We start from the raw sequence: 27007 nt of genomic DNA, 5'->3' as shown, positions 1-27007 counted from the left end.
CAACTAACTGGAGGAGGTGGCTCCACAAACATCCCCATCTTCAATGATGGGGGAGCCCAGCACATCAGTGCGAAAGATAAGGCTGAAGCATTTGTAACAATCTTCAGTCAGAAGTGCCGAGTTGATGATCCATCTCTGCCCCCTCCTGAAGTTCCCAGCATTACAGATGCCAGACGTCAGCCAATTTGATTCTTTCAGCGTGATATCAAGAAACAACTGAAGGCACTGGATACTGCAAAGGCTATGGGTCCTGACAATATTTCGGCAATAGTACTGAAGACCTGTGCTCCAGAACTTGACGCAGCCCTAGCCAAGCTGTCATCTACCCGCCAATGTGGAAAATTGCCCAGGTATGTCCTGTACACAAAAAGCAGGACAAGTCCAACCCAGCCAATTACCGCCCCATCAGTCTACTCTCAATCATCAGTAAAGTGATGGAAGGTGTCATCAACAGTGCCATCAAGCAGCACTTGCTTAGCAATAACCTGCTCAGTGATGCTCAGTTTGGGTTCCGCCAGGGTCACTCAGCTCCTGACCTCATTACAGCCTTGGTTCAAACATGAACAAAAGAGCTGAGCTCAAGAGGTGAGGTGAGAGTGACTGCCCTTGACATAAAGGCGGCATTTGACCGAGTATGGTATCAAGGAGCCCTAGCAAAACTGGAGTTAATGGGAATCAGGGGGGAAACTCTCCGCTGGTTGGAGTCATACCTAGCACAAAGGAAGATGGTTGTGGTTGTTGGAGGTCAAACATCACTGCAGGAGGTTAGTGTCCTAGGCCCAACCATCTTCAGCTGCTTCATCAATGACCTTCCTTCAATCGTAAGGTCAGAAGTGGGGATGTTCGCTAATGATTGCACAATGTTCAGCACCATTCGTGACTCCTCAAATACTGAAGCAGTCCGTGTAGAAATGCAGCAAGACTTGGACAATATCCAGGCTTGGGCTGATAAGTGGCAAGTAACATTTGCGCCACACAAGTGCCAGGCAATGACCATCTCCAACAAGAGAGAATCTAACCATCTCCCCTTGACATTCAACGGCATTACCATCGCTGAATCCCCCACTATCAACATCCTAGGGGCTACCATTGACCAGAAACTGAACTGGAATAGCCATATAAATACTGTGGCTACAAGAGCAGTTCAGAGGCTAGGAATCCTGCGGCAAGTAACTCACCTCCTGACTCCCCAAAGCCTGTGCACCATCTCCAAGGCACAAGTCAGGAGTGTGATGGAATACTCTCGACTTGCCTGGATGGGTTCAGCTCCAACAACACTCAAGAAGCTCGACATCATCCAGAACAAAGCAGCCTGCTTGATTGGCACACCATGCACAAACATTCACTCCCTCCACCACTGACGCACAGTGGCAACAGTGTGTACCATCTACAAGATGCACTGCAGCAACGCACCAAAGCTCCTTAGATAGCACCTTCCAAACCAGCGACCTCTACCACCTCGAAGGACAAGAGCAGCAGATGCATGGGATCATCACCACCTGCAAGTTCCCATCCAAGTCACACACCATCCTGACTTGGAACTATATCGCCGTTCCTTCACTGTCGCTGGGTCAAAATCCTGGAGCTCCCTTCCTAACAGCACTGTGGGTGTACCTACCCCAAATGGACTGCAGCGGTTCAAGAAGTCAGCTCACCACCTTCTCAAGGGCAATTAGGGATGGGCAATAAATGCTGGCCTGGCCAGCGATGCCCAAATCCCTTGAATGAATAAAAAAAATAATCCATAACCTAAGTTCAGATCAGAAATATGTAATTTAAAACAAAAATTCCTCCCAGGTGAAATAGCCAATAAGTCTTAAGTCATTAGTATGTTAGGACAACTTCATTTCAAAAGGTATATACAATGTTAGAAGAATCATGATTCCGTGCTTTTCTGCAACAGTCGTGTAGCAAAAATAAAACTTTTGCGTTTCATCCTCAAAATATGAAATAAAAATAGTTGTAAAATGTTAATTCCTGCCTACACCAGGCAACAAAAGGGATACTTCCTCTTCAACAAATATTTTTTCTTCTTTATCCTTTCACTTACCCTCCTCACTCTACTGATGCTTGGCTATCTTCCCGCCTGCTAACCACGCCTTGGTTCATCATTGTGCCGTAAGTAATAATCTCTGCTTCATTGTCAGTTTCACCTATTTGTTCAGTGTCTGAATTTCATTGTATTTTTATTTAAATGAAGATCCTCCACAACAACAGTCTGTTTCATATATCTCACTTTTAAGTGGAATTTAACTATGGTTATGAAGATGCTGCGAGGGTTTTCCTGTATTATGGATAGTTGAGTAAGAATACTTGATGCAGAAGCTTGCTGCCTGGAGAAAATATTTCCACAATTAGATATTGCTTATAGTTGCCCTTTCGTATGTTTTTTAAATGTACCAAGATTAATTAATTTGGGAATCAGGTTTGCACCGTCAAATGCATGCAAATATTAGGTGCATATTCTGGTAAAATCCATTCTAAATCCATGCCTTCAGGTCTGTTATTGCCAAATAAAGTAATAGATGGTGGGGCATTTATTATCAGTGGAACAATATTTGAGGCATGTATCACATGGAAAATAATGTTATGAGGTCAGAATTACTGGGGATAATGGATTGCAAGGTTTGTACTACAAAGGGGAAAATGAACTATTGCCTATATACTACATGTGGAATAATGGATGATTGGCCATGTAATACAGAAAGAATGATGAATGATAAAAGGTTTATTACATTTACAAAAATGATTGGATAGAATGTTCAATAAATAAGCTAATAATAGGATTTGTGCTGTTGCTAGACAATATAGGACCAGTAAACCCCCATTCAGCTCTCAATTTCTTGATATTGGCTATATAACTTAAGTATGAGCGGATGACAAAATAGCAATGGACACTCTGAAACCAGAATTATATTTTTCGCACTCAGTATTTTGCATTTATTGTTAAAAAACAGATCCTAATTAATGTCCTTCCTCATACCAAGGTTGAAATTCAACTCAGTCAGGGGTACAAAACGGGTCGCAGTGGATCAACTACCTATCATATATTTTCCTTATGGACAATTGAGTGGCATGTGTAATGAATGGCCAACCTGATACCTTCCAATCAATGCTCAGCTGAAGTTGAATTTCACCCCATATATTAAATGTTGAGTTTCATCTTCATTGGCAAGTAAGCCTTGTGTAGAGTGACAAACATTCATAAGCTGTATATTTTTCGATGGGCATGTTATTTTTGTATGTTTTGGAGGTAATGGTATTGCTGTAGACTGATACTTTTTCCCTATTTTCTACACCCACTGTCGGCATCAAATACTCCTAGGTCAGTTATTGCAAAGTTGAGTAAAATCTGGTCTTCGTTATTTCAACTGTATACTGTCTGTTGGTGTGAGGGCCCTTGACTTGATCTATTTCAGTCCATGGAGTAGAACTGTGTGAGAGCCATGTACTGTACGCTATTTAATACAATTATACAGAAAAGATTTCTGGTCCTAAGCAACCATTCTGTCAAGACATGGAGATATCTTCAACAAGCGCACACGTGTGTCATGCTCAATATTCATCCTGGCTCATTTATGCTTAATTGATAGACTGTTGTCGAGATTAGTAGACTGTCACAGGGTGGTTGGTCGACTATCACACTGAGGTTGTAGACTGTCACTAGGATTGGTAGATTATCACTGAGAGGTTGGTAGCTCGTCAGTGAGGTTGATATACTGTCACTGAGGTGGGTAGACAGCTGCTGTGAGGTTGGTAGATTGTCACTGAGGTTGGTAGACTGTCACTGAGAGGTTGGTAGACTGTATCTGTGAGGTTGTTAGATTCTCTCTATGGTTGGTAGACTGTCACAGTGAGGTTGGTAGACTGTCACTGAGAGATTAGTAGACTGTCACTAAGAGCTTGGTAGATTGGCACTAAAGTTGGTAAACTGTTACTGTGAAGTTGCTAGATTGTCACTAAGTTAGTAAACTGTCACTGAAAGGTTGGTAGACTGTCACTAAGGTTGGTGACTGTCACTATGAGGTTGGTAGACTGTCACTTTGAGCATGGTAGACTATTTTATTTTATTTAGAAATACAGCAGATTGGCATTAAGGTTGGTAGGCTGTCATTGAGGTTGGTTGATTGTCACTCAGTTTGGTAGACTGCCACGCTGAGGTTGGTAGACTGTCACTGAGGTTTGTTGGCTGTCACTGAGAGGCTGGTAGATTGTCACTGAGAGGTTGGTAGACTGTCACTGAGGTTGGTAAACTATCACTGTGAGGTTGGTAGACTGTCTCTGTGATTGGTGAGCTGTCATTTTGGTTGGTTGATTGTCTCTGATTGGTAGACTGTCACTGAGAGATTGGTAGATTTGTTAGCTGTCACTGAGAGGCTGGTAAATTGTCACTGAGGTTGATAAACTGTCACTGAGGTTAGGAACATAGGAAATAGGAGCAGGAGTAGGCCATTTGGCCTGTTAAGCCTGCTTCACCATTCAAACAGCTCGTGGCTGATAATCTACCTCCACAATGTTTCCCCACTATCCCCATATCCCTTGATGTCATTAGTATCCAGAAATCTATCAATTTCTGTCTTGAACATGCTCAATGATTGAGCTTCCACAGCCCTCTGGGGTAGAGAATTCCAAAGGTTCACCACCCTCAGAGTAAAGAAATTCCCCCTCATCTCAGTCTTAAATGGCCTGCCCCTTATTCTGAGAATGTGCCCCTGGTTATAGACTCTCCAGCCAGAGGAAACATCCTATCCACAATTACCCTGTCACACCCTCTAAGAATTTTGTAAGTTTCAATGAGATCACGTCTCATTCTTCGAAACTCTGGAGAATACAGGCCCGATTTCTGCAATCTCACTTCATAAGACAATCCTGCTATCCCAGGGATCAATCTGGTGAACCTCCGTTGCACTCTCTCTATGATAAGTATATCCTTCCTTAGATAAGGAGACCAAAACTGTACACAGTACTCCAGGTGCAGTCTCAACAAGGCTTTATACAATTGCAGCAAGACACCTTTACTCCTGTACTCAAATCCCCTTGCAATGAAGGCCAATTTGTCTTCCTAGTTGCTTGCTGCACCTGCATACTAGATTTTGGTGACTCACGAACAAGGACACCCAGGTCCCTTTGGATATCAACACTTCCCAACCTCTCACCACTTAAGAAATACTCTGCTTTTCAGTTGTTTTAATACCAAAATGGATCACTTCACACTTATTCACATTATATTCCATCTGCCATATTCTTGCCCATTCATTTAGCATGTCCAAGTCTTCTTGAATCTTCCTTGCATCTTCCTCACAACTCACATTCCACCTAGTTTTGTGTCATCAGCAAATTTGGAAATATTACATTTGGTGTCCACATCCAAATAATTTATATAGATTATGAACAGCTGTGGCCGAGGTTTGTAGATTGTCACTGTGAGGTTGGTAGAAGTCACTGTGAGGTCGGTAGAGTGCTGATGAGACCGATAGTGTTGTTGACTATTTGTGCACTCGCTTTTCCTCTTGCTCATTACTATCAAGCCAAACAGAACACGCTGCTGAGACGGGATGCTGTCTCCTTGATAACATGGTGCTGGACTGATGAACATGAATCCCATACATCCCACTGTCTTGTCACCATGGAGTTCAAATCCATCCTTAAGAGTAAGTTTGTGTCCATATTGTAAGGCACCCATTTTGACTGCATACCCATGCAGCACTTCTTCTTCTTCTTCTTTGGCCTCCTTGTCTCGAGAGACAATGGGTAAACACCTGGAGGTGGTCAGTGGTTTGTGGAACAGCGCCTGGAGCGGCTATAAAGGCCAATATTAGAATGACAGACTCTTCCACAGGTGCCGCAGAAGAAATTGTTTGTTGGGGCTGTTACACAGTTGGCTCTCCCCTTGCGCTTCTGTCTTTTTTCCTGCCAACTACTAAGTCTCTTCGACTCGCCACACTTTAGCCCCGCCTTTATGGCTGCCCATCAGCTCTGGCGATCATTGGCAACTGATTCCCACGACTTGTGATCAATGTCACAGGACTTCATGCCGCGTTTGCAGACGTCTTTAAAGCAGAGACATGGACGGCCAGTGGGTCTGATACCAGTGGCGAGCTCGCTGTACAATGTGTCTTTGGGGATCCTGCCATCTTCCATGCAGCTCACATGGCCAAGCCATCTCAAGCGCCGCTGACTCAGTAGTGTGTATAAGCTGGGGATGTTGGCCACCTTGAGGACTTCTGTGTTGGATATACAGTCCTGCCACCTGATGCCAAGGATTCTCCGGAGGCAGCGAAGATGGAATGAATTGAGACGTCGCTCTTGGCTGACATACGTTGTCCAGGCCTCGCTGCCGTAGAGCAAGGTGCTGAGGACACAGGCTTGATGCACTCGGACTTTTGTGTTCCGTGTCAGTGCACAATTTTCCCACACTCTCTTGGCCAGTCTGGACATAGCAGTGGAAGCCTTTCCCATGCGCTTGTTGATTTCTGCATCTAGAGCCAGGTTGCTGGTGATAGTTGAGCCTAGGTAGGTGAACTCGTGAACCACTTCCAGAGCGTGGTTGCCGATATTGATGGATGGAGCATTTCTGACATCCTGTCCCATGATGTTCGTTTTCTTGAGGCTGATGGATAGGCCAAATTTGTTTCAGGCAGCCGCAAACCTGTCGATGAGACTCTGCAGACACTCTTCAGTGTGAGATGTTAAAGCAGTATCGTCAGCAAAGAGGAGTTCCCTGATGAGGACTTTCCATACTTTGGTCTTCGCTCTTAGACGGGCAAGGTTGAACAACCTGCCCCCTGATCTTGTGTGGAGGAAAATTCCTTCTTCTGAAGACTTGAACGCATGAGTAAGTTTGTGTCCATATTGTAAGGCACCCATTTTGTCTGCATACCCATGCAGCACTAACGAAATCATATTCCTTCCATAGTCATTTTACCTCATTTTTTTTCTCTAAGTAACAATACCTTTTGAACATTTTGATTTACTGGAACATCTTAATCTTTAACTTGTAAACCATCTAACTACACCAGTTGTAGCTAAGTGAGAATCACTGAATGTCTTCATATTTTAATGTACTGCTTCTGCTGAAGGACTCTATAGATGCCTCACATTACTCAGCCAAGATGGCATGGGCCATGAATTTCCCCACAGGTACCGTTAGTACCACTTGATAATTGCCTCATCAGATGTTTGTCAGTGTACCTCGATATGGTTGGTCCTTCAGGTTTTACTTTCACATCTACTTTTCATCCTTTGCCCTCAAGGACAGGATAGATCGAACTGTCAAAACTGGGATTTTAATACTTCTTTGGATTCTAGTGCACTAGCATTAGAGATTCTAATAATTTTAAATAATGTAAATACATTTATTGATGAGATAAGGAAGTACTGCTACTTTTTAGAGGATTTATCGATGGATTTTGCATAATAAATACCACCTGAATCATCCTGGTAACAGGGAATTAGATACAGTAGGACACCACCTGAAGTAAAGGGGGGGGAATTATATGCTGTCCCCCCATTGGGTTTGGAGGCAGGGAGAGCACATAATCGAGCGGGATAGTGGCAGACGGGGACCCTGCCACCTTCCCGTCTCCACCCAAATTAAGTCCGGTGCAGGAAGGCCTGTCGCCACATGGGGAGCACACCAAACAAACCCTTGCGAGTTGCCTGCTGGCTCCCCGGGGTAGGGGTCCTAGTTAAAAGGCAATTGTGCCTGAGTGAGGGACCTGGCATCAGGAAGGTGGGGGGGACTGCTGAAAGCCCCCCCCCGCTCTTACTGCTAACCATCCCAAAACCCCTTCCCCCATGACCCCTACCCCGCGAAAACCCTCCTGCTGGGACTTACCTGAGGCCTGGATCCAGGGCCTTGAGTGAGTGCTCTACCGGCAGCAGTCACTGCCTCCGCGGTGGTGCTGCTCAGTTAAAGAGCTGTCAGCTTCTGATTGGCCAGCAGCCCTCAGCAGGTGGGACTTCCGCCACCAGGGTCCTTGATCCCTTTGGAATGCCCACCGCTGTCTACTTAAGTGCCTAATTGGCACTTGATCCGGTGGATCTTCCCCAGAGGAGGTGATGCGGGAATCTTGCCGGCGCTTTTGCCAGCGGTCAATACCCCAGTCACCCAGATAAAATCCCAGCCAAGGTTAATATAATTGTGAAAAAGTAAGGAAATATACTTTTTAAATTTAGTTGATAGACCAACAGAAAAAAAACGCTGTACTAAGTTTTCATATCGGCACAGGACTCATAGTCAGGTGATTTGAAAAATAAGTCCAAAATCTCCCAAGTACCGGAGGCCAAGGTTACACATACACAAGTCATTTAGGAGGATATCTAGAAATAGACAAGGATGTAGGCAGTGCAATGTTTTCCTCTAATACTTGTCCTCTTACTGGAAGCAAAAAGAGTAAATTGAGAGGATTATGAGAGAACTCATGGAGATTCGGGCTACCATGTTATTTTATTAAAAGTTCTTAACATTTTTCTCTTGGTTTGACTCAGTTTAGTTGTCTGTTTTTCACATTGATGGATACTGCAGCAAGAATGTAAATGATGGAAATAGAATTAACAATGTTGAATTGAAAGGATCCTATATGAGGAAAAGGTCACGAAACCACTGCCATTCCATTCTCATTTAGTCCTTTCCTCAGACAATGAGCAGTGATTTCTTTTTCTTTCTAATATTTATGTGTGCGTGCACAGGAAGAGGTTTGCTTATGTTGCAGAGATGTGCACAAGTTCAACAGCTCTGCAATGAACAGCATTACAGGGAAAACACAACCAAAAACTTTGCAAATAAGAGCTGTATCTGTGTCTGCATCATCCTGTTTTGTTTGGGGCTGTGTAATTCCTATTCCATTTCTTTTTCATTCTTGTAGCACACATTTTGCTTCTGTGATTATCCTATTTCACTGCAAATATCCGATCCACTGGGAAATATGTCTGACATTATAAATTCTGACAACTGATATTAACAGGACAGAGAAAAGCAGCTTGAATTGCATAGTGATCACATTCCCAGCGTTCACTTTGAAAACCCTTAGCCCATTTGACGAGTAAGATATTCTGATCAATGCTTGGGTCAAATACTCTGTGTTTGACATTGGAATGTTATTCATTGGGTTTCATTCTCAGTTGTATTGACAATTATCAGGCATGGGCAGACTACATAATCAGTGTTTGCTCTCAACAGAAATAGACTGTGATATGTTGTGCCAATGTATATTCTATATTGTTACCGTTAAGTAAATTTACCGGATTTTTAGTGGAGCCACTTGTCAGTGTTCCCATGGTGTATGTCAGGTGAGTAGTTCCTACTGAGGAAAAAGACTTGGAATGAGACTTCCATGAAATTTAGAAACAGAAGTGAAAATATCTAAGAGCTAGGAGATTAATAAATTAATTATTTAAGTAAATTAAACTGGAGAGGACTTTATATTGAAATTACTCACACACTCTTAATCTCCATTGAACCATCTTGGTATGTCTGTTATACTCACAGTATTTATAAGGCTATCAGATTTCAGTAAAAGGTCAAAAACTTGCAGGTGGTGCTTCATGCAGAAATGATTAAGTACATTTTGCAAACCAAACTATTAAATGGGTTCAGATTTTATCTGTGAGATGATAGGATGGGTTTGCAATCATTACAAGCAGGAAATAAAACATTATAAAGAGGTCTTCACAAGGCTGGTTACCTGCCACCAACTGTTACCAGGAGGAGTGATATCCAATTGTGCCTATCTGTTTAAATGACCATTTTGTATGTATCTGGGAGTACCATATTATCTTACATGTATAGGAATTCATCCAGTTATATGAAAACTTTAAAGATGTTGGTTTCATTGTTTTAAAAAATGCATTGAAATATCAGTATAGAACTCTTGGAAAAAGAGTTTTCCCTCTCCCCAGTGAAAATGGGGAATTAGCAGAGTTAAAACAGTGACGGCGGACACACAGCCCCATTCCCGTCTCACCACTAGTTTTCCTGTTTCCTTTTGCTGGCCAGACAAGGCGCCTGCTGGAAACAGAAGGGAACCTTATGGCATATAGGACTCCAGTAGCATTTTAACTACTTGCCTGGCAGAGTGATAGCCGTGGATACTCTGCTCAATTAAACCTGCTGTTAGAGCAGAAGACCTGGAAAGATGAGCACTGAAATTACTAACGTAGCACCAGGAGGAGCAGGAATAAGGAAGCCTGCTGCCTCCCCAGGCTCTGGTCCCTTGATCATCGCAAACTCTCCCCTCTCCTTTTTGCTGGTCGTGTTAGCCTCTATGCCACCTGATATTATAGCAGCTTAGTAGCAGAAAGCTGCATCAGCACGCACATTTAGTGGTTGCAGCCCACTACATATATATTATTAGGCCCAGCCCTCGAAATGACTGAGCCTCCCACTAGCATTGTCACGCGGCCAGTTGGCACATTCTGTTGGGCAGCCTCCCAATAGTTAGCATCTACCTCAGGACAGCAAACACTCAAAATGGCATTCTCATCGCAACATAACTTCATTGACCTGGTCAATACAAATTATGACTCTAATTTGGCATTTAGATTCTATTTTGTTAATCATTTGTTAATCCAAGGAAATAAAATATAGCAAGGGAGATGCAGTAATTTTGTTCACTGGTCTTTCCCCATGTGACCTGGATCTCCTTTAGATGCTTTTTATATAGGTCTTGTATAAAGCAAGTTTAGACAGTCTCAAACAGATTTCTATTGGGCATGAATCTATAGCTAAATTGTAGCAATATTTCAGCACTAGTTTGCATTGTATTGGCATTTTTATTCAGAGATCAAAAGTGCATTAGTGTAGAGAATGGAACTGCTGTCTTGCTGTTGTCAATGATGTTCTCTAAGATTTGGTTGAAGGATTATAATAGAGAAAGCTTCATTCTGGATTTGACGCAAGTTATACCTGATCTGCAAGTGTTTGATAGTGGGTGCCAAAAGTGGAGAAGTATTTCAATCAATTGTTATCCCTCACCTTGATGAGCATAACAAAAAAAAATTATTAAACTTCAGATAATTTGTAACCGACCAAAGTGGTATTATTTGCCTCAGGCAAGCCGATAGCCTTTTTCCATCAAATTGTCTTCCAATAGAATCGACATTCCTCTATTTTGTGAAGCCACTGTGCAACTTAAGTTTTCAAACTGCATTACATTAGATGATCCCGGGGCTCCCTTAAGTCATCAGATTTCTGCTTTTAATTGTATTTATTGACTTGCTGGAACATTATCTCTGTCGCTGTTTACTAATAGTGAGTTTATAAGCAAAGACGGGATAGTTCTCTTTGGGAAGCTGATAATGTCTTTCAGAGGTGAGAACATGGAATTCCTGGGAGAATATCAAGATTTCTAGGAGGTCTCCCACATAGAAAGTTTGAAAATTACTGCTTTACAATTTATTGTATGATACTTGCAGGAGATAAACCAACACACATGAAATAACATAGAGCTAGATTAAGCTGTACTATTTATTTATGCTGCATACAATGGCCTAAATTCTTGTAAAAAGATATCTTGAAAACAAATTAGTTGAAATTCAGTTTCACTTGTATAATATACAATTGAGCGAAAGCATATTCCATTGACACCACTTACTTCAGCTGTGCTAATTTGTGCCTGGCAAGCTTAATTTAGGTGGAATTTGCTGCATTGTAGTCTTACATTTTATTTTACTTAATAAATATTTGATGATTAGTCATTTGTGGAGCTTGAAAGTGCATTGATGAAACTTTTTTTCTGATCAGCAATGCTTTATGAATATATTATGAAATCATGTTTGTTCTGAGTAACTTTAACATTTGTATGCATATATTGAACAGAACTGTGATATTTCTGAAGATTTTATCATTTTTTTACTTTGGTTATGATCTGTACTTGGTTTGACTGAAGTAACTTGTACATCCTGCGGGGTTACCATTGACTAGAAACTTAACTGGACCAGCCATATAAATACTGTAGCTGCAAGAACAGGTCAGAGGCTGGGAATTCTGTGGCGTGTAACTGACCTCCTGACTGCCCGAAGCCTGTCCACCATCTGCAAGGCACAAGTCAGGTGTGTGATGGAATACTCTCCACTTGCCTGGATGAGTGCAGCTCCAACAATACTCAAGAAGCTTGACACCATCCAGGACAAAGAAGACCTCATCCACCACCTTAAACATTCACTGCCTCTACCGGCGCACAGTAGCAGCAATATGTACCAGCTATGAGATGCACTGCAGCATCTTGCTAAGGCTCCTTTGACAGCACCTTCCAAACCTGCGACCTCTACCACCTAGAAGAACAAGGGCGGCAGGTGCATGGGAACACCACTATTCTCCAAGTCACACACCATCCTGACTTGGAAATATATCGCCGTTCCTTCACTGCTTCTAAGTCAACATCCTGAAACTCCCTCCCTCACAGCACTGAATGTACCTACATCCCAAGGACTGCAGCAGTTCAAGAAGGCGGCTCACCACCACCTTCTCGAGCAATTATGGATGGGCAATAAATGCTGGTCTTGCCAGTGACACCCAGGTCCCATAAAGAAATAAAATAAAAGACAGTGCAAGATAATATCTAAAATTTAACACTGTGCTTCATTTTGTTATTGGCACTTGTGTTGTTTCCTGCAATTGAGACTTTGGTTATCCCTATGTGAAACAAAATGTAATTATCTGGTGTGGCACTAAGTAGTTCATTCAAGTCTGTTCTGTGCAGGCGGTGTCTGCATTGTCCTTACTATTAGCAGGGGAAAATGAAAATCAGTCAGCTCCTGCTCATGATTGCTTTTCAGTTTGTGTGTCAATGTGAGTGAGAGTGGGAGCTATATATATGAATCATAAAATAACCTGAGTCAACTTTCAGGAAAAGGAGAATGGGAGAAAAAATTATTATAATATACAGGAAGATGTATAAATGTAGAGGAAAATACTTTCATTGCTACTTAATCTGTTGAAGCAAATGAAGTGCATAAGGAACAGAATAATTTGCTACACTGCGGTTTGTTCCCTTCTCAGAATATGTGTACATAGCAACAAAAAGCAAAACCAGTGAGGATATTGTTCAATCCGCAAGATATCCAGCCGCTTACTCCCCAGACATCTTCCAGCAGTCAGAGTCTGAGTACTGGCATTACCCAGCTTCACCCAAAGGTAGGCATATAATCTGGTGCTGTACATGTTCTTTTGATAGGCTGACACTTTCAAATAATGCTTGCAAATACTTTAAAACTCTAAAATGTGTCATCAGAATCCAGCACTCTGTATGGGGGTGGGGTGAGGTGGCAGGTGAAGGGAGAAGCTGAAACTCTTGTTAGATCATGGGTCTGAATAAAGAATGACTCCTATTAGCTGCAAACTGTAGAAAATTGTCAAAGCATGAGTTCCTGAATTCCACAATCATTCATTCTTCTGTGCCACAAACTATTGTCTTCTGCTGTACAAAACAAAATGCATTTTCAAATAGTTGTCAAAATAAATTAAGATACATAAACCAAACTCTACTGGCAAGAGTGAACTCAACAGTTATGCAGTCAACTTTTAACAACTGGAATGTGTTTCAGCATTGCATTTCTCCCATGCTAATACAGTACGTGTTATGCTAAAATCTACACCACACACATCGTGTCCAGTATTAATTAAATAAGCATTCAGAATTTCCCAGCTAATTTAAATAGAAATGTGAATTAAATAAAGTCGAAGCTATCTATTAGACATCCCCAGTGCTTCATAATGAGCACTACAGTGAGCCTCCAAGGCAAGTTTGTGAGATTCGCATTCCTGCACTTGTGAAGTTTTTGAAAAGTATAGTCATGCACAAGGAGCAGTGCAATGTCAAGTGAAAGTGGTATTGAGATACTTTGCTGTGTTCTGAGAAGTCCTAGTCCTCAAAGAGAGAAGATAGAAATTCTGACAAATAATTTTTAAAATGTTACCTGAGCTTGTTAAATTTCATTGATGAGGAAATAGTGCAGCTTTCCATAGGTGTGGAAGCACATTGAATCATCAAGGATCTGTGAAGCATCTTATGATACTTTTGGTTAAATTAGTTTTTATTTGGAAATAAATAGTAAACATTACTGAAACCAAGAGGCTGAATTTCACCCTCAGCTGGCAAAAAAATGGCCATGCCGCTGCGGTGGCTCATTTGCTTACGCTGGCTGGCCTGATGCCTCCCCGCCCCCCCCCCCCCCCCGGCTGCCAATCACGTGACTCTACGATACCGGCAACAGCGTTAGATGCCTCTGTGCAGGCGCTACTGCCATCTTTCAAAGCTCTGCATTAAAGCTCTGCCTGCATTATAGATACAATACATGAGTGGAAAGGCCAGGCGTGTCTTTCAGAACGCACCAGCCTTCGAGCAGCACCCCTGGCAACATCTGTGGCAATGTCGGACATCAGAGGGATGATGGCCCCACGGTTCAGTGATGCCTCCCAGCTCACTGTCCTCCAGGCTTCAAGGGAAAGGCAAGAGGTTCTTTTCCCAGCGAAGGCAAGAGGTGGTCCTCCTGCCTGACCAAGCAAGCCTGGACGGAGATAGCAGAGGAGGTCAGCTGCCGTGGGGTCATCTGACAAGTCTGGGTCCAGTGCAGAAAGAGGGTCAACGATCTGATGCGCTCGACCAAGGTTAGTGGCACGGTTCAAAACTGCTCCATGTGACCTGGGTGTCCCTACATGGTATGCCACATGAGTGTCATTGCCGTTTCAGAGACAGGAAGGTCAGTGAGGATTGATGTCACATGATGGGATGCATATGCCCATCAAGTCACCCCTTGGACCTCAGAGCACATCACAGCCATGACAGGGTGTGTCCGTATATCAGACAAAGCAACACCCAGCTCTTGTTGAGGCGTCCATGTTGGTACAACCGTGATGTTGCTGTTTTCCAATGTTCATTATCCGCATCCTTGCTCTTACAGGTGAAGAGGGCCCACAATAGTAGGGAGGCGCCCAGGACCGGTGGCAGGGTGCCAAACCTGAGGCCGTTCACTCAAGCAGAGGAAGAGGCGCTGGTGTTAGCCAGGAGCCGAGGAGCACGTGCAGTTTCAGACATGAAGCTTGGGGTCCCTGTTGAACAGTGATTATTGCCAAACACAGGGATTCCAAATTGCCTTCCAGATGTAGAAACTATGCTGTCATCGTGGCGACAGTCGTACCATAATACCTTACAGTCTGTTCTTCACATTGTATTTTGCAGGGTGACGATCCAAGCCTGCTTTGGAGGCCCTATAGACATCAAGCACCTCTGAGGAAGAGACAACCTCAGAGGAAGCACCATCCTATGCCACCCCTGCACCTTCCACCAGCGCACATACTCTCACCTCGGTGGGTAATCAATCGGTATTAGATTCTGGGTCACAAGCTGGTGAGAGCACCACACACGTGCCTGAACAGCAAGCTGAGGCTGACACAGCTGAGGTCTCTGACATTCGGAGGACTGTGGGTGTCCAGGCCTGTGCTGAGCCCCAGGCTGATGACGAGCCTCTGGTGTCGGCAAGACAGGGCATGCTGGAGCTGCAGGGAGAGGTAAGGCAAAATCTGGTGGAGATACCAGAGACAATGCGCAGCCTTGAGCAGACAGTGGGGGAACTCCATCCAGGCCATGACAGCTGCTGTATCCCAGGCATCTGAGTGCATGGCTTCATCTATGGAGAGGATGGCAACCCTCATGGAGAGCCTGATTCCACTGCTACATGCAGACCTGCAAATCCTCGCTTCAGCCATCAGCTCAACGCAGCAGTGGCAAGGCAAGAGAGGGACCAGGGTCCTGGAGAGTGTTCCTTCTCCTGGTCCTTCTCTGGAAAGCAGGGAGGTTCCTGTGAACCTTGAGAGGGAAGAGGAGAATCTGTGCACCACATATAGGGTCTCCCCTCAAGGTCATTCTAATTTGGACTCCGGCTCCTCAGCCCCTCTGCTGGTGAGTCCAGCTCCAGCAGCCACAATGCCTGAGGACAGCAGCCACAATGCCTTACACTGGTGCAGGAGGCCCTCAGGCAGCTGGGGCCCTCCAGGCCTCAGGCACGCAGAGGACAACTGCCGAAGTCATCCCAGGTCAAGGAGCATCCTACTCAGCAGCCTGCCTCCAGTCCAGCTGCAAGCGCAGAGGTCACAATGCGAAGGAGTATCCGCAGACATTTTAAAAAGACACCTTGACACATATGGGTATTCACAGGTGAGAGAAATATGTCATATGCATTCTGATTAAATGTGTTTTCATGGCAACCATAGCCTTTCCTGTGTGAATAACGCATGCTATCATGTTCCAATTAAGTGTCCTCACATGGGCAGTGGCTCAGTTAGCTGCTGCCAGTCATGCTGGAAAGACGGATGTTACAGAGGCAGAAGACTTCAGATGAGATGCAGGACAGTGGTGTGCTGTGTGAGGAGCTAATGTTGCACTTCAGGGATTGTGGAAGCGTTCACTGATCAGGAATTGTCTTGTATCCCTTGCTCGCCGTTCGCCATGTCTGCCCTCCATCAATGCTCTCTGTGCTTTCATTTGAGGTTATTCCTGGATGCTCTCTGTGTCTTCATCATCCGAGGATCTCTCCTGCTCCTGTGCCTCGTCATCCTGCGAGGCCTTCCCTCTCTGTACTGCAATGTTGTGCAGAACACAGCATACAGCAACGATGCGCCCAACCCTGTCTGGTGCGTACTGTAGAGTTCCACCTGCTGTATCAAGTCAGCAGAAGCGTATCTTCAACATTCCAATGGCCTGCTCGGCGGTAGCGCGGGTGCAGCCATGGCAGGCTTTGTAGCCCTCTTCTGCATCGTTGCTGGGGTTCCAGTGTTAGAAGCCATGGCAGCAGGGGTAGCCTTTGTCCCCAAGAATCCACTCCTGAATTTAAGCCAGTGGAGTGAACAGCAGCGGCAGCTGGGACAGGTACAGGATAAAGGAGTCATGGCAGCTGCCTGGGCAGCGGGCACACACTTGCAGGAAGCGCTTCCTGTGGTCGCATACTAGCTGCATGTTGAGGGAGTAGAAGCCCTTTCTATTGAGGTATACAGCTTGTTGTTCCATTGGAGCCTTGATGGCCACATGCATGCAGTTGATGACCCCTTGTACCTATGGGAATCCCGCAATGGGCCCAAATCCAATGACCCTGTTGGCCTGACTCTCAGGGTCTGTCCTGAAGTGCACATAGTCGCCAGCCCTCCTGTACAAGGCATCAGTGGCCTCCCTGATACAGCAGTCTACTGCTGATTCCAAACCCTGACACGAGTCACCAGTGGATCCCTGGAATGCTGTGGAGGCGTAGAAGTTTAGAGCCACTGTCAGTTTAAGGGCCACAGGCATAGAGTGATCACCAAAACTAAATGGCTGCAGGTCATCATTCAGCAGTGCACAGAGATGTGTCATTGCCTCTCTGGACATCCGCAACTGTCTCTGACACTGGCACTCCAACATCTGCAGGTAAGTCGTCTGGGTCTGGTAGAGCCACCGGCATCTCTGGGCTGGTCTACCCTCTGGTGGCTGCTGCTCCTCACGTCTGGGAGATTCCACATGGGCTGCAACTGCCCCTTGGTCCCGGTGGATTTGCCTTGTCATAGATGAGGATCCAGGAAGACAGGGTGGACCATCTCCATCTCTATTCTCGAGGTAAACCCGGTTTCTTCTCAAGGTCAGTGGCATCTATCTGGGCAGAGAGTTTGTTGATTCGGGCTTTAGCTGTGCTTCAGCATGAGCTGTATGGTATGCCCTGATGTAGTCAGTCTTAGCTTTAAATAGCAGCAAGCCCAGCCTGAGCACTGTAATATTATTCCAGTTGTCTGCATTGTACCACCGGCAACAAGTGCTTATAGCCTTTTGCATTTGTTCCCTCCCCGCCCACATAATGCGCTGATGGAATTCCATTGTTCCACCCCCCCCCCCAAAACATCATTACCCAAATGCAGGGTGCGCCCCCTTCCACGCCCTGCTCCCCAGCCAATGACGGGTGCAAAGTGGCCCCCTTTATGGAACAAGGTTGCGGGGTCCCCTCCCTTAATGGTTGCAGAGTTCCAACCCCCTTCACAACACAGATCAAAGTTGTCCCCGTCCCCCACCCCACAACTGCAACAAGAAATAAACTTTGCCCCACACCCCCACCCAACTACATCAGATAAGCCCTGATTACCCCTTTTCCATTCCAACTGCACTGTGCAGAGTTGACCCCTTCCCCACCCCCCGCATCCAACTGACCTAGGTGCAGAATTCAATCCTTTCATCGTGCCTCCCCCCCAGCATTACACTGAAAATGCAGAGTTGACCCCTTCCCATCCCCCGGCTTCACCACAATGCAGAGCTCCCCCCACTTCCCCACCTCGGTGGCGCCAGCTTTCCCTGGGTGGGACAGTGAAGGTGCGGCAGTGCCGGCCATCACTTTCAAGATCGGGATTTGCTGGTAAGATCGTCCAGCTTCCATTTAAATCTATTTAAATAGGTTTGAATATTTAAATCTGGGTCCCACTGCGGAGTGGCGGATATGCCACCACGGACCTTCCCCACTGCCGGCAAGATCGAACCTGGGATTGCCAGCGTCGGGCTCCGTAGCGGGCCGCTGCCGGTGGGCTCGTCCGACACCCCCTTCCCCCCCACCCCCCACCACACAGCCCAACTTCGGGAGCTCAACAAATTCCCGGCCAAGGTGTCTGTTAACAGCTAAGTCTAGCCAGGGCTACTTCCTGTGTAAATTCAGCTACAGTTTGTATGTTTTAATTCATTTAGTATTTAAGAATATTAAATAAATCAAATTCTAAATCTCAAGGTATTTTAAACTATGATAAAAAGGTGCAAAAAATGTGGGTTTCCATCTTGAGGCCAGAACTGGCTTAATTGGTAATTGGCTATAATTTTCATTTCCAGATTCCAGACTATAATACTCATGATTCAAATTTTGACTTGTTATATTTTTGTGAGTGCATTTTCTCTGGCTTTTGAACAAATGTTTTATAATTAGCATTCTGTTGCAATGTCGAATTGCCTTTTATTCTATAATGTTCTGCTTTTTTTGCATACTGTATACATTTGAGAGCCATCTACTTCCCATAGGTTTTATTTTCATCTTTGTGTAACAACCGCTTAGAGCAGAGCAGAGTAACACAGTCATAATTAATCATTATTAATTTGTGGCTTGTGCTGCAGAGTGAATTTTAATTATAATAGATTTACCGCCTAATTCACAAGAGAATATTTGAGGCAAAGGTAAATGCAAATACATTTAGAAACAATCGACTTTTTGTAGCATCTATGTGCAGTGATAAATACACTTTCAAGTATTTGTCTGGGGTAAATCTCAGGTCATGTTGGAACAGGCAGAATCATATCAAGGAGAGCTCAAACATATGGGGGACATTGATGTCTGGCAATGGGCACAGCTCCAGTAACTATAAAGGAAGATTGATAGAGCTCAGGTCATTCACCTCAGAGCAGAGAACTTTGAAGTGAGATATGATACAGTATTTACAATTACATAGGGATTTAGTAAAAATGTGTATTAATGAGTCACACAGAGTGATGCAAGGAATAGATCTAATGTAAGTGTGTAACTGATTTGTGGGAAAGGTTGAATCTTTTGTTCACAGAGGGATCCAGAAGAAAAAGGTTTTGTGGCCACCCAGTATTGTGGTAGAAATTTAAGAAGGAATTGGAAAAGTATTTATGACAAAAAAAGATTAGGCTGTTACAAGTCCAGAATTCAATGTGTTAAATCATGATGGAGTAAGATTGTGGAATAAAGAATATGTGGCAAGAGAAGAGAGAGATGGGATCAAACCAGTATCCTGGAGGGTAGAGTTAAATGGGCCAAAGAGGCACTGCTTTATGTTATTATTTGGTCCCCCTCCTGATCTGCTGATTATTGAAGACTGTTTTTGATATATGTGCTTTGCTTTTCAGCATCTAGATCAAGTCGAAGATCCTCCTCTGGCGCAGAGGATGATAGCCAAAATATTTGGGACCAGGGTATTCAAAGGGTATGAACTTTATCTCAACTGTTGCTGGTTACTGGTAGAACTATGCTTATCCAAATATAGAAAATGATACAGCATTAGGAAGGATAGAGTTTCAGTTATTGATTGGTCATGATGCACATCAAGGACAAATCCATTTACACATTAAAGTAGCTTAAATTCCTAATGTCATGTGTAACATCAAATAGATCCCCAAAGGTCTCAGGTACAGTTCCTGACGGATGGTAATCACTGCAAACCCAAGCAAGTTCTGGAATTAAAAAGGTAAATGAAAAGATGGCTTGCAGAGGTATATTCTGAGTATTTTTGGGATCAATGACAAGTTTTACATAATATATATTCAAACAAATGAACATGAAACATTAACACAAGTAGAAAATCAGCAAAGTAATTTATTCTAAGTTAAATTTGAAAATGTAGAGAAAATGTCAAATCCTAAACATAATTTATATGCTCCTGCTTCTTCAAACCCATCTTTTCCTCCCCTGCTCCTCTGAAGACAATAGCTCCTGCTGGGCGACAGTTCTGCGAACATTGCTAGCACTAGCTTTTTTGTTTAAATTCCCAAATGAACTGTTACTGGAGTGAAGAAAGGACTTGTTAAATGGATCAGCCATGCTTGGAAAAGACAGTTGCATATTAACAGACAGTGTTTGGAAGGACAAAGCAGCTATTCCCTGACACATTCAACCCACAGTGGACTTTTGATCACCAGATATTGAAGTTGGAGGAGCTTGCCTTCTAGCTTGACTGCTAAGATGGCCGAATACGCAAACATACATGGTCAAACCAGCTGGTCACATGACTAACCTGCTGGGCAACCAGAGTTTTTTTGAATTTGTACAAACAGTTTGGGCAGAAAGTCTGTTTGCTCCTGGACTGTGAAGATCTCTCTCCTGTCTGCTCTCATCTGTTTCTCACAAGCCTCTGAATCCACTGAAGACACATGAACCTCAAGAGAGAAAAATCTCCTACAGCGAACAAGGTTTAAGAAGAATACTGGGTCCCAACGAAAAGCAAGATCTACCTAGAATCAAGGACTCTACAGTGAGCTCGAAGAACCGTAACAACAATTCTTCAGATATTGCCTCAAACCTTCCCACTTTATTTTTCTTCTGCTCTTTTCTGTCTCTATTTGCACGTGTGTATCGTGTATGCATGCTAGTGTGGGATGTGCCGTGTATCCATGGGCGCTAACTGAATTAGAGTTTCAGTTTAAGTTTAATAAATTTCAACTTTTCTTCTTTAAACCTAGGAAAGCCTGTTTGTGCTGGTTTCTTTGCCTTATAATTGGAAAGCAGTGAACAAGGATTCACCAAGTGGGAGCTAAAAACACGGTGTGTTTAAAATGAAACCCTGTTGCTGAAAGATGAAAGGGAGCCCTAGACCTCTTTTTCACCTGGTTGCAAAGAAATCTGGGTGCTAGTATTGGGAATTGACCCACAGACAAAGAGAAATTGGAAGTGGGAAGCCAAATTGTTCCCAAGCAAAACAGAGCAAGATTTCAAAACAGTCAACATGGTTTTGTGAAAGGGAAATCATGTTTAACCAATTTATTGGAGTTCTTTGAGGGAGTTACATGTGCTGTGGATAAAGGGGAACCGGTGGATGTATTGTACTTAAATTTCCAGAAATTTGATAACATCAGACGTTATTGCAGAAAATAAAAGCTCATGATGTAGGGGGTAACATATTGGCATGCATAGAAGATTGGTTAGCTAACAGGAAACAGAGAGAAGGCATAAATGGGTCATTTTCTGGTTGGCAAGATGTAACAAGTGGTGTGCCACAGGGATCAGTGCTGGGGCCTCAACTTTTTAAAATTTATATAAATGACTTAGATGAAGAGACTGAAGGTATGCTTGCTAAATTTGCTGAAGGCACAAAGATAGATCGGAAAGTAACTTGTAAAGAGGATGTAAAGCAGCTGCGAAGGGATAGAAATAGGTTAAGTGAGTGGGCAAAGAACTGGTAAATGGAGTATAATGTGGGAAAGTGGGAAATTGTCCACTTTGGCAGGAAGAATAAAAAAGAAGCATATTATCTAAATGGTGAGAGACTGCAGAGCTCTGAGATGCTGAGGGATCTGGATGTCCTAGTGTATGAATCGCAAAAGGTTAGAATGCACGTACAGCATGTAATTTGGAAAGTTAATAGAATGTTATTGTTTATCGCGAGGGGAATTGAATACAAAAGTAGGGAGGTTATGCTTCAGCTATACACTGCATTGGTGAGACCTCATCTGGAGTACTGTGGACAGTATTGGTCTCCTTATTTAAGGAAGGATGTAAATGCGTTGGAGGCAGTACAGAGAAGGTTTACTAGACTAATACCTGGAATGGGTGGGCTGTCTTACAAGGAAAGATTGGACAGGCTTGGCTTGTATCCACTGGAATTTAGAAGAGTAAGAGGCGACTCGATTGAAACATATAAGATCCTGAGGGGTCTTGACAGGGTGGATGTGGAAAGGATGCTTCCCCTTGTGGGAGAATCTCAAACCAGGGGTCGCTGTTTAAAAATAAGGGGTCGCCCATTTAACATAGAGATGAGGAGAAATTTTTTCTTTCAGAGGGTCATGAGACTTTGGAATTCTCTTCCTCAAAAGCCAGTGGAAGCAGAGTCTTTGAATATTTTGAAGGCAGAGGTAGATAGATTCTTGATAAGCAAGGAGGTGGAAGGTAATGGGGGGTAGGTGGAAATGTGGAGTAATCAGTTCAGCCGTGAGCTTATTGAATAGCGGAACAGGCTTGAGGGGTCGAGTGGCCTACTCCTGCTCCTAATTTATATGTTCGTATGTAATACAGATTTTCTTTTGGTTGTGTGTGATTGAATACTAACATGTATGCAACTGACTCTAGTAGCTGTCCAAGCCAGGGTGAAGTAACTTGGGATAAGTTAAAAGCACTGTCTATGGAGGAGTTAAGGAAAATGGCTGAGCAGTGTAGGATCACTGTACGTGGCAAGGCTAGGAAGTCTGAACTCCCCAAATGCTAATGGCCAACCACTTTTCCCTTGAATCTGAAGAAGCAGAAACAGGATTAAAAGCAGACTCCGACAGGGTATTGTTAGCAAAGATACAATTGGAACAGAGGAAACTTGAATTTGAGGAGAGGGAGAGAGAAAGAATATTCCGGAAGGAATGCAAAGAGAGTTGAAGTGGCTTGAGATAACTAGGGGGTGACAGAGTACCCCCATATCCCTCGAGTGGGGCATGCCAGCCCATAGTGATTCTCAGTGACACAGGAGTCACTAGATCCCTTTTACTGGGAAAAGGCCTGACCTTTCCCCCAGCAAGTGCAGTGAACACCAAAATGGTGGTGAATGGTATTGGATGGCAGTGTATGCCTGTACTTGTACACTGGGTGCACATTGAGTGCGACCTAGTTTCGGGACGGGTGACCGTAGGTATTGTCCCTCTTTTCCTGTGGACGATGTTGACCTGCTCCTAGGTAATTATCTGGCGGGGTGAAGGTGGTAGCCCCCCCCCCCCCCCCGCAGTAGTGAAAGTAAGTCTGCAGGAGGTCTGAGAGACAGGGCAGTGGCAGGAGACGGACCCCTGCAGTTTCCCTGAATATGTAATGGATCATAAGAACTAGGAGCAGGAGTAGGCCGTCCGGCCCCTCGATCCTGCTCCGCCATTCAATAAGATCATGGCTAATCTTTTCGTGGACTCAGATCCACTTACCCGCGCTCTCATCGTATCCCTTAATTCCTTTATTGTTCAAAAAGATATCTACCTTAGCTTTAAAAACGATTACTGAAGAAGCGTCAACTACTTCACTGGGCAAGGAATTCCATAGATTAACAACCCTCTGGGTGAAGAAGTTCCTTCTTAATTCAGTCCTAAATCTGCTCCCTCTAATCTTGAGGCGATGCCCTCTTGTCCTAGCTTCACCTGCCAGTGGAAACATCCTCTCTACTTGTATCTTATCTAGTCCCTTCATAATTTTATATGTTTCTATAAGATCCCCCCTCATTCTTCTGAATTCCAATGAATATAATCCCAATCTACTCACTCTCTCCTCATAAGCCAACCCCCTCAACTCCGGAATCAACCTAGTGAACCTCCACTGCACCCTCTCCAGTGCCAGTACATCCTTTCTCAAGTAAGGAGACCAAAACTGCACACAGTACTCCAGGTGCAGCCTCACCAGTACCTTATACAGCTGCAACATAACCTCTCTGCTTTTAAAGTAAATCCCTTTAGCAATGAAGGACAAAATTCCATTTGCCTTCCTAATTAATTACTTGCTGTACCTGCAGACCAACCTTCTGCGATTCATGCACAAGGACACCCAGGTCCCTCTGCATAGCAGCATGCTGCAACTTTTTACCATTCAAGTAATAATCCTTTTTACTGTTACTCCTACCGAAATGAATGACTTCACATTTATCAACATTGTATTCCATCTGCCAGACCTTTGCCCACTCACTCAATGTATCTATGTTCCTCTGCAAAGTTTCGCAGTCATCTGCACACTTTGCTCTGCCACTCATCTTAGTGTCATCTGCAAACTTTGACACCCTACATGTGGTCCCCAACTCCAAATCATCTATATAAATTGTAAATAATTGTGGTCCCAACACCGATCCCTGAGGCACACCACTAGTGACTGATTGCCAACCAGAATAGCACTCATTTATCCCCACTCTCTGCTTCCTGTTAGTCAACCAATCCTCTATCCATGCTAATACTTTACCCCTAACGCCATGCATCCTTATCTTATGCAGCAGCCTCTTGTGCGGCACCTTGTCGAAGGCCTTTTGGAAATCTAGGTACACCACATCCACTGGATCCTCATTGTCCACCTTGCTCGTAATGTCATCATAGAATTCCAAAAGATTTGTCAAGCATGACCTGCCCTTTATGAACCCATGCTGCGTCTGCCCAACGGGACAATTTCTATCGAGATGCTATTTCTTCCTTGATAATAGACTCAAGCATCTTCCCCACTACAGAGGTTAAGCTAACCGGTCTATAATTCCCCATCTTTTGTCTACCTCCCTTTTTAAACAGTGGCGTCACGTCTGCTGTTTTCCAATCTGCTGGGACTACCCCAGAGTCCACCGAATTTTGGAAAATTACCGCCAGTGCACCTGCTATTTCTCCCGCCATCTCTTTTAGTACCCTGGGATGCATTCCATCAGGGCAAGGAGACTTATCAATCCTTAGCTCCATTAGCTTTCCCAACACTACCTCTTCCGTAATAATGATTGTTTCCAGGTCCTCACCTACGTTCGTCTCTTTGTCAATTACTGGCATGTTATTAATGTCCTCCACTGTGAAGACCGATACAAAATACCTGTTCAATGCCTTGGCCATTTCATCATATCCCATAACTAAATTCCCCTTCTCATCCTCTAAAGGACCAACGTCAGGCCATGATCAAACCAGCTCCCCCAGAGGAGACTGCATTGGCACTGCGCAGATGACCATGAGGTCTGCCTGTTCGTGACTTTCTTTGGAAAATTAGGAGACCCAGGGAATGAATTAAATGGATTTTCCCTAGCTGAGGCTCAGCGAACTGACCCAGTATTGCGAGAGTTAGCACAGGCTGCCCAGTCTGAAAGTGAAGCAGAGGGAGTCCCTGATTGCTACTATTTAAAGAATGAGGTACTGATGAGGAAATGGAGTTCTCCTCACAGACCTGAGAGCAAGGAGTGGTTAGTAGTTCACCAGTTAGTGTTGCAGCAGAGATACCAGAGAGAAATATTAAATAGGGTCCACTGGCTGTACATGCCAGTATACGAAAGTCCAAAGCCCACATAAGACAGCCCACAGTTTGACTGGCCAAAACTCCACAAAGATGTGGTGGAGTACTCCAGGAGTTGCCATATGTGCCAGGTCGAGGGGAAACCCCAACCTACAGTGAAATCTGCACCCCTATGTCCTGTAACCGGTGTTAGGAGGACCCTCCAGCAGAGGGCTGCTGAACTGTAAGGGATCCCCGCCGAGAACAAAAAGGGACAGGCAGGTACAAGGCTGGCAAAAGGTTAGAGAAGGGGAAAAAGTGACCAAGAGGGCAGGTTAAAGGGAGGAAACCTGGATGAAAACCCCTTTTTTTTTTTTTTATTTCCAAAATATACTTTATTCATAAAAATCTGTAAAAATTACATTGCCAAACAGTTTCCAAACAGCACCAAAAAATACAAACATTGCAAGGGAGATCAGTTTCCTTCAATACTGTCATGAGTTTCTTCCCAACCCTTCCGTTTCACAATTGTCATGTCAATTACAGTTTTACATTTACAGCAATTGAGAATATTAACGATACAGTTCGAGGGGCTTCCCATGGTTCCAGCCCCTCAGTCCAGCTTGGTGGGGGAACCTTACACTGTGGTCTTTCCCCATTGAGCCTTTGCTGCGGCTGCCCCAAGCTTTAGTGCGTCCCTCAGCACGTAGTCCTGGACCTTGGAATGTGCCAGTCTGCAACATTCGGTGGTGGACAACTCTTTGCGCTGGAAGATCAGCAAGTTTCGGGCAGACCAAAGGGCGTCTTTCACCGAATTGATAGTCCTCCAGCAGCAGTTGATGTTTGTCTCGGTGTGCGTCCCTGGGAACAGCCCGTAGAGCACAGACTCCTGTGTTACAGAGCTGCTTGGGATGAACCTTGACAAAAACCACTGCATCTCTTTCCACACCTGCTTTGCAAAGGCACATTCCAGGAGGAGGTGGGCGACCGTCTCTTCCCCACCACAGCCAACGCGGGGGCACTGTGCGGAGGGGGCGAGACTTCGGGTGTGCATGAAGGATCTGACGGGGAGGGCCCTTCTCACCACCAGCCAAGCTACGTCTTGGTGCTTGTTTGAAAGTTCTGGTGATGAGGCATTCCGCCAAATGACTTTGACGGTCTGCTCGGGGAACCATCCGACAGGATCCACCGTTTCCTTTTCCCGTAGGGCCTTGAGGACATTCCGTGCAGACCACTGCCTGATGGACCGGTGGTCAAAGGTGTTTTTCCGCAGAAACTGCTCCACGAAGGATAGGTGGTACGGCACGTCCCAACTGCATGGAGCGTTCCGCGGCAATGTGACCAGGCCCATCCTTCGCAACACCGGGGACAGATAGAACCT

General features: G+C 44.4%; 1 protein-coding gene across 1 annotated transcript in view; it reads left to right on the top strand.

Moving 5' to 3' along the window:
• ablim3 (actin binding LIM protein family, member 3) overlaps nucleotides 1-27007 on the top strand; it is a 328868-nt gene that overhangs the window by 275817 nt on the left and 26044 nt on the right. The window contains exons 13-14 of the mRNA XM_068043395.1: nucleotides 13001-13135; nucleotides 19860-19936. Of these exons, the coding sequence (XP_067899496.1) occupies nucleotides 13001-13135; nucleotides 19860-19936 (212 nt within the window). The remainder of the gene's footprint in view (nucleotides 1-13000; nucleotides 13136-19859; nucleotides 19937-27007) is intronic.

The sequence above is a fragment of the Heterodontus francisci genome, chromosome 12, assembly GCF_036365525.1.
Source record: "Heterodontus francisci isolate sHetFra1 chromosome 12, sHetFra1.hap1, whole genome shotgun sequence".
Classification (NCBI taxonomy): domain Eukaryota; kingdom Metazoa; phylum Chordata; class Chondrichthyes; order Heterodontiformes; family Heterodontidae; genus Heterodontus; species Heterodontus francisci.
Note: the sequence above shows the minus strand (reverse complement) of the source record. Positions and strands in the feature narration are given on the sequence as shown.